Below are 8,862 nucleotides of genomic sequence, written 5' to 3' on the forward strand. Positions count from 1 at the left end.
CATTCCGCTCGTGTACATACTCCCAACGCTTGCTCACTATTTCTTCTGTAATTCCAAAATAATTTAAATTTGTTTTTGAAATTTTAGGGATATATTTTTGGCTAGTTTTGGAAGACATATTTGCAAAAAATCTTTCATTTTTTTTGTGAGTCACTAAAGCAGCTCCTCCCTATAAGTACTTACTCAACACTCCCAGCCCTTCTACTCTTCGTATTGCTTGGTAATGCACTTAAGTATGTATGTATGTATGTAATGTATGTATATATATATATATATATATATATATATATATATCTAATATATATACACGAAGGTACAAGTATTATAATAGTATGAGTGTTGGTTTGAGAATTAGGTCATCGAGATGAAAAGACTTTCAAAATTTGTAGGACACGTTCCGGATCTGCACGACGATCCAAGGGGGGGCCCTTTAATTCTGCTGAGTCAGCCGAAAATAATTAGACGATGGAAACTTATTTGTGCTTAATTGGGAATAGTGATTTTTGATATTTCTATTGGAAGATTAAATTTCTATATATGTATATATCGAATCAATTGCTCTTATTGTGATTCAGTATATATGTATTTTGCAGACAAATTTTAATTTAACTCTTTCAAACATAACATCTTATAATTTGGTTTATCAAATGAATTGTTCAAATTGCAACTCAATGTAATAGTGAAACTACCGAAAATTTAATTAAACCATTTCCCCAAACATAAAACAATAAAAATAATACAAAAAAATTCAAAATTATCATACAGAAACGTTGAAAAATAATATAGACTTTTTTTAACACAAATATCCTTCATTTATTAAAATTTATTTAAAGGACGATTTGCTGAAGGTTGTTTCATTCAGCTATAAAAGCAATACATGAATGCAACCTAACAAGATTCCTGAATTGAAAAATAGAACTCTTCCGACAAACAACCTCAGTTTTAGAAGACCTTGGCTTTGTTTTTATTTTTTTTAGGTATTCCTAAAACTGTTTGTTCCAAAATTATAATTTTTGTAAAATATTTAATAACATTATTTATTTAGCACCTTGTCAATGGACTAAACAACAAAGTTTTATATAAGTTGGTGAAATGTTTTGCATACTTTTCGAATCACCATTGATTCATCTCAGAACACACAAAAATAAAATAATAAAGCTTAAAATGACAAAGTCACTTATGTAATATAAAAATTAATCTCGAATTAAAAACAATTTTACGGTATGAATTTTCTCTATGTATCATTTTTGTATGGAGATTATTAGCACTGAAGATAAAAAAAATATAAGTCGAAACGTATGCAAGTAATTTTATTATTAACTTCTCGTGAAATGAAAATTTTATATATTTTATGTTTCAGAGGCTTCTGAACATTTTAGCATACCTCGGAAAAATGGATGTGTATATATATATATATATATATATATATATATATATATATATAAATTGGTACTTACTTTGACATGTTTCCTGGACGGATTCTTCTAATACTTTTGTATGAACAAATTGTTTCTTGTATCACATTTTTTGCACAAAATCACACTTGCACTTCCTATTGTTTGTAACAATCACATTCTGTAAATTAAAATGTCAAATAAACATTAATAATAATATAAACATCACTTTAATTTAATAAATTATATATATATATATATATATATATTCTATATATATATATACATTTAATAATTATTTCTGATTTCTATAAAATTATTTAAATTTATATTTACGTAAACAACTTGATTGCATATATTATTTATAAATATAGAAATGTATATATATTTATAAGTATAGAAATATATATATATATATATATATATATAAATTAGTGTTTTTAAGTATTTTATTTATTTATTTTAGATAGTTTCCCTTTTAATATTTTTACACTACATACATTCAGTCCGAACGTAAACTTTAGATAAATATTATTTCTTGAAACCATTAACCAAAATTTTTTTATATTAAACTTTAATTGCATATAAACAAATTAAATATTTAATAAGTTCAGTTCATTAGATAAAATTTTGATCACAAATAATATTTATAAGAATAGTAATATTTATATTATTCATTTTTTATCCTATAAATTTATGTTTAAAATTAAAATTAGTTATTTATGTTTATTATTAATTATTTTATGTTTGAAATTCAAATTACGTAATAATTTTTGCAAAGCCAGAGGTCCAATAATTCAAAAAATAAGTTTTAGAAAAATGCCATTTAGAAGTCGCAAAATCAAATATTTTTGTGACATATGGTTATCAAAAACTTTCAAGAAATTTCAAAATTTAAAGAAATTAAAAAGTTAAGTTTTCAAATTTTTTTTAAAAAATGCATTTTTTTCAATTTTGTTCAATATTTAAATTCTTTAAATGTTTTCATAAATGTTCAAAATTAAATAAAATTAAAAAAATTAAATTAAATTTGAACTTTTCACAATTATCAGCGTTTTCAAAAAAGGCAATTTTTTCAATTTTGTGGAATATTTAAATTTTTCAAAAAAAAAGCGATTGTTCTTCCAATTTTGTTCGACATTCAAATTCTTTAAATGTTTTCAAAATTTTCAAGCATGTTTAAAATTTAAATAAAATAAAAAAAATAAGTTTTCAAAAATGTCAAAGTTTACACAAAATATCAGTATTTTCAAAAAAAAAAAAGCATTTTTTTTAATTTTGTTAATATTTAAATTCTTTAATTGTTTTCAAAATTTTCAAAAATGTTAAAGATAAATAAAAAATTTAAATTTAAAAAAAAATCGAAGTTTTCACATAATATTAGTATTTTCAAAAAAAGCGACATTTTTCAATTTTGTACAAATTCTACTATATTCAAATTCTTTAAATGTTTTCAAAATTTTCAAAAATGTTCAAAATTAAAAAAAAACAAATATTTAAGTTTTCAAAAATTTCACAAGATATCAGTATTTTCAAAAAAAAAATATTTAAATTTTTTTTTAATTTAAAAAAAAAAAAAATTAAAGTTTTCAAAATATCGTAAGTTTTCACAAAATATCATCGTTTTAAAAAAAAAAAACATTTTTTCAAATTTTTGATTACTTTTTACAGAAAAAAAGCTATTTTTTTCAAATCTGTAAATGTTTTCGAAATTTTCAAAAATTAAAATACTAAAGATTTTAAAAATTTTCAGAGTTTTCACAAATATCAGTATTTTTTTCAAGAAAAAATGCTATTTTTCCGATTTGTTCAATATTCAAATTCTTTAAATGTTTTCAAAAACGTCCAAAACTATTCAAAATCTATTTTGCTTTTCGAGCCTTTAAAAAGATAAAAAAAGCGAGAAATTCCAGCAATTTGTCTTAAGGCACGTTTATAATTATTTAAAAATACTTTTTAAGACTTTAATATAAAATTTTGAGTAAAAATAATAAATGTTTCAATATTTTGCGCTCAAGATTAATTTTAAGAATTAATTAAATAATAAACCAAAAGTGTAGAAAAGAAACTCTACTGACGAGCAAAATAGAAAAAATGAGACTAATTTTAAGATACTAATAATTACACCGTATTTTTTACAATAACAAACTTTTATTAATTGTTTATAAATATTTTATCACGATATAATATTTATTAATAACATAACAACGAATAAAACAAATTATTTCAGATCTTCAGAACTTAATTAATTGTATATAAATAATTCAAGTACTTGAAAATCGTCATATGTAATTTATAAAAAAATAAAATTAATACAAAAGTAGGAACATAACAAAATAAAAAATTTATATTTTTTTTAAACACACTATTTATGATTCTAATTATTCAAAATTGCATTTATTATTAATGTTAATTATTTATAAATAATTTAAGAATTAAAATCCGAAAATATTTAATTTAACACACAAAATGTAATTCAGAATTAAAATTTATAATAGATCACCACACTTTTTGTTTAATATATCATTTATTATTTCTAATATTGTTATTTTGTTATATTTATTATTATCTATCACTTAATGTTTTAATTCCACTTTTATTTATTTTATTTATTAATTTTATTTTTATTATTATTTGCTTTTATTTATTTTAAATTATCATACTACGGATATCATTTTAATGTGAATTCTATCGTTTGTACTCTTATTTATTTAATTGATTGATGTTAATTATTTAACAGTAGTAATAAATATTGTAATTAAAAAAAAATTATTCCCGAAGCCCAAAATTATTTTTAGAACAACTTTAATTGTTTTTAATCAATTTAACCGCTTAAAACCGACAATATTTAATTTAAAAATAAACAAAATTAATATAAATCGCAGAGTAAAACATTTTCAATTTACACATCACACTTTTGGCTAAAACTGTAATTTTTATTAATAATTTATTATCCATAACGCACAAAATTATTTTTATCGCAATTGTTAATTGTTATCGATATTTTAGCGTTAATTTTCATTAATTTATCAAGTTAGATAATATTGTAATTTAATATAATAATCTACCTGTTGTCGGCGGTTTGGAATAAAACTGAGTCCACCATTATAAGACACGCTCAGTGGAGTTGCGGGTTTTGTAATCCGACATGAAGATCTATCTGAAAGGAGAAAAAAAATATAAATATGTGTATATATAATATATAATATATTATATATATATATATATATATAAAGGATCGTGTTAGTTAGAACACCTATAACTCACGAACGGCTGAACCGATTTAGCTGAAAATTGCTAGAGAAGTAGTTAGAGCCAGGAGAAGGACATAGGATCCTTCGTTTTTCGTTCAAATGAAAATTAATTAATTATAAACTCTTCATTGAGTTTATTCAATCCATGATTCATATTTTATTATTTTCAGAAATAAATATGAATAATCAAGAACGGTATTTTATTTTTATTTTTCCCAATTAAAAAAAACTTCTTATTTAATGTCATTATGACGGAACAAAGTTCGCCGGGTCAGCTAGTATATATATATGTATGTAAGAACTAAAATTGAGCAAAAATTATAAAGAGAGAAGAACAATAGGTTTCTACTAATTAGGAAGAAACTACTTAAATGAGACTACGCCCAGAATCCTAAATTGCATATAAAGTATCATTAAGTTCGTTGGTCTTCTCTTATTAACTTTCCGTAGGGTAAGTTATTGCAGTAGTCCACAAATCGAAATTGAATTTTTTTTTCAATTCTACACGTTTTGAAGGTTTCTGAACGCTTTGGCTTACCTCAGAAAAAACTGATGTGTGTGTATGGACACAACTTTTCGTCCACGTTTTCAGCGCACGGATCAACAACATTCGATTCCTATTGATAGAGAGATATGCTGACTATTTTTTGCAAAGGCAGGTCCAGCCGTTTCGGAGATACGAGGCAAAGAGTGCAGAAAATATAAATCGAGTTTTTGAGAGATCGGAGCATCCGATTTGAATTATCCAAAAACTTTGAATTAGTAATGCCGGGAGAAGTGGTGATCAGATTTTGGTAAAGGCAGGTCTAGCCGTTTTGGAGATACGGAGATAAATATGCAAAAATGACAGTCATGAGAGAACTAAGTATCCGCTTTGAATGATTCAAACAACTTTCTGTTGTGTTCACAAAACGATTGTTCTTGTGAAATTTTTATTTTGTTTGAAATTTCTGTTTAATTTGCAAAATTAAAGGTTAAACTTAATTTTATTCTTCGAATATTTCTCTATAGTACGGAAATTCCAGAAATTTGCCTTAAGCACAATGCAACACCACTAGTCTTACTAATATTTTTACCCAAACTGAAAAAAACCAGAAATACCGAAAAATAAGTTCTAATGTTGAAAATATCCGAAAAATCAATTTTTTGAATCGAAATTTTCCGAAAAATAAGTTCTAAATATATGAAATTTTAAGTGCTTTAAAATTTAATTACATGTACCTAATAATACAACTACCTAAAAATCCAAATACATAAAAAACCAAATCTGAAAAGTTCCTAAAATCTATATATGTGAACATCGATTAATGCATTAAAAATCCAAATATTCCAATATTAACAGTTCTAGGTGAGCTAAAGTAAATTTAGTCACTTATATAAATCTAAGTCACTTTATATAATTTATATTTAAAAAATCTAAGTTCCTAAACGTCTAATATGGAAAAATCCAAAAACTTTAAGCATTTAACATTTCAACATTTTAGTGCATATATAAGCCAATGTATCAAAATCTACCAGCTTGATAAACAATTTTGAAATCTAAACATATCAAAAATAGAAGACACATATATATAAAAAAATAGAAGTTCCTGAAATCCAGATAAATGCTTAAAAAAGCTAAAAAATGAAAATCCAAGTCGTCTCACCTACCTAAACCGAATTATGTCAAAATCCAAAACTAAATATTTAAAATATTTTTAGAAAGCAAATTTCGCCTAATAATTCAACCTAGATAGTTAATTATAAACACAAATTTATACAAATCTAAAAATATCGAAATCAAAGTTCCTAAAATCTAGCTATGTTGAAATCAAAAGTAGTTCAAAATTATTTAAAAAAATAATTGCTTATAGAAAGTAAAATATTAAAATCTAATTATTTAATAATCCAACTACCACAAATCCAAATACCAAAACCAACTAATTATATCAAAATCCAAGTATGAAATAAAAGCTAAGCAATAAAATCCAACATCCAAGACTAATCCAATTATATCAAAATCCAAGACAAATGCAAATTTTCCAATCTATTAATTTTATAAATTAATAGAGTAAAATGAAACCTGTACTTACTGGCAAACTAAAAAAGAAGATTTAACTATTTTTTTCAATTTTTATATCAATGTTTTAAATTTGTTAGAATTACCCTTTTTTCATAAAAAATAATACTGTATGATAGATATAGATATATTATCACATGAGCTTGCTCTTTTATTTTTAACTTTCATTTGATATTTTTATTATTATATTTTATTATTTTTAACTTTTAGTTGATTCATTTATTTATAAAAACCTTTATATATCATTCATATTAAATTCTTATTAAATCTTTTATCTCACCTGTAATCCCTTCTCTCACACTCCATGCCTCCCACAACCTGTTTGAATGTTTCGTATTCACCGGACAGGTATCGGCGTCATTCATCACGGCATCTCTTTCCCACTTGAACAAAATGTATGAAAATCCACATGCGGCATCTCTCTCCCACATCGCTTTATAAGTCGAATGAAATTGTTTGATTTTGAAATTCCTGACACACGTTTGTACGTATGTTAAGGCAGAAAAATGGATTTATGTAATAAAAAACATGGTTAAAAATTAAGAAAAATATTTATACATGTATTAGATTAGTATGTTGTTTATATAATAGTTTAATATAATTATTATATATAATAAGTTTAATTAAATTGTCTTATTTTGTTTATACTTGCGTGCAAAGTTGTGATGGATTCTTTAGATGATGTCATTTGTAACAAAAAAAGGATTAAAACAGAATTTTGGAATGAATTATTTAAGTATAAAAATAATTTATATTAAATATGTGTATAAAATATTAAGTAATTCCGGCAAATTTCAAAATCTCGGATAATCTTGATGTGCTGATCGTACACAGCCTAAAATTGAGAAAAAAATACATAAATTAATTTATTTTGTTTTAAATGATAATTTAATAGACATGTTTTCTAATAATTTAAATTATTTTTTTCTAGGGATATATTTGGAAAATCATTGCTTTAGTCATAAAAATTATTTATTTAAAAATCCACAAGTATGATGAAAAATATTGTATAATAATTAGCATTAAAAAAATTGAGCTATTGAAAATAAATTCAAATAATTAAAAACACTAATTATTATTTTTAATTAAAAGCAAAGGTTATTATTATAGTACAAGATAATAATTCAATATATTTATTATTAATAATCTAATAATTTAAATAAATTTATCCCAATGTATTAAAATCCAACTAAATTGAATTAGCTTCAAGAATTAGTCCTTTATGTATTGAGCAATATAAGGGGATTGCAGTCAATTTTTTACATTTGTTTAAATTACATTAAAATTTTGTCCGGGGCACTCTTTTTTATTTAGCTTATCAGAAACTAGATAAAATTTATTAATTTTCTGTATACATTGCTTTTTGTAGTGTGATACAAAAATTTCAAACAAAACTAGTTTGAATCGCCGTTATGATTTTTGAATATATACGATATATGGATTGGTGTCAATTTTTTACGTTTGTTTAAATTACATTAAAATTTTGTTCCGTGTACTCTTTTTTATTGAGCTTATCACAAACTAGATAATATTTACTAAATTCTGTATAAACTGTTTTATATGCCGTGATGCAAACTTTCTTGTAAAAAAATAAAATTAGTGTGAATTCGACCTTAAATGTATCGAGCAATATATGGGAATTTCGGATTTTAGATATTTTAAATAACATTGCAATTTTATTCCGAGCACTCTTTATATTTAGCTTAGCAAAAACTAGATAAAATTTATTAAATACTGTATAAACTGTTTATATACCCCGATACAATTTTATTTAGGCAAAAATAAAATTAGGTAAACTAGTCTTTAATGCATTAAACAATATATGGGGATTCGGAAGACTTTCTCAGAGTTTTTCAAACAACATTAAAATTTGTTCGGGGCACTATGTTTTATTTATCCCAGCAGAAACTAAATAAAATTTACTAAAATTCTGTACAAATTGCTTCACATACCCCTATACAAATTTTTGTGAAGAAATGAAACTATTGTAAATTACTCTAGAACGTTTGTAGATATTTTTAAAAAAACATTAAAATTTTTGTTCGTGTACTATTTTTCATTTACCTCAGCAGATAAAATTTACTAAAATTCTGCATATACCATTTTGTAAACCCCGATACAAACTTTTTGTAAAAAAAATACTTGAAACACAAAC

General features: G+C 23.3%; 1 protein-coding gene across 1 annotated transcript in view; it reads right to left on the reverse strand.

Annotated features, from left to right (window-relative positions):
- LOC113368484 overlaps positions 1-1,492 on the reverse strand; it is a 58,842-nt gene extending 57,350 nt beyond the window's left edge. Inside the window, exon 1 of the mRNA XM_026610033.1 lies at positions 1,458-1,492. Coding sequence (XP_026465818.1) covers positions 1,458-1,465 — 8 coding nt within the window. The 5' untranslated portion in view covers positions 1,466-1,492. The remainder of the gene's footprint in view (positions 1-1,457) is intronic.
- Between the last annotated feature and the right edge of the window lie 7,370 nt (positions 1,493-8,862).

The sequence above is a fragment of the Ctenocephalides felis genome, unplaced genomic scaffold, assembly GCF_003426905.1.
Source record: "Ctenocephalides felis isolate EL2017-DRISC unplaced genomic scaffold, ASM342690v1 CF-g0.4_SCAFFOLD_01170, whole genome shotgun sequence".
Taxonomy (NCBI): Eukaryota; Metazoa; Arthropoda; class Insecta; order Siphonaptera; family Pulicidae; genus Ctenocephalides; species Ctenocephalides felis.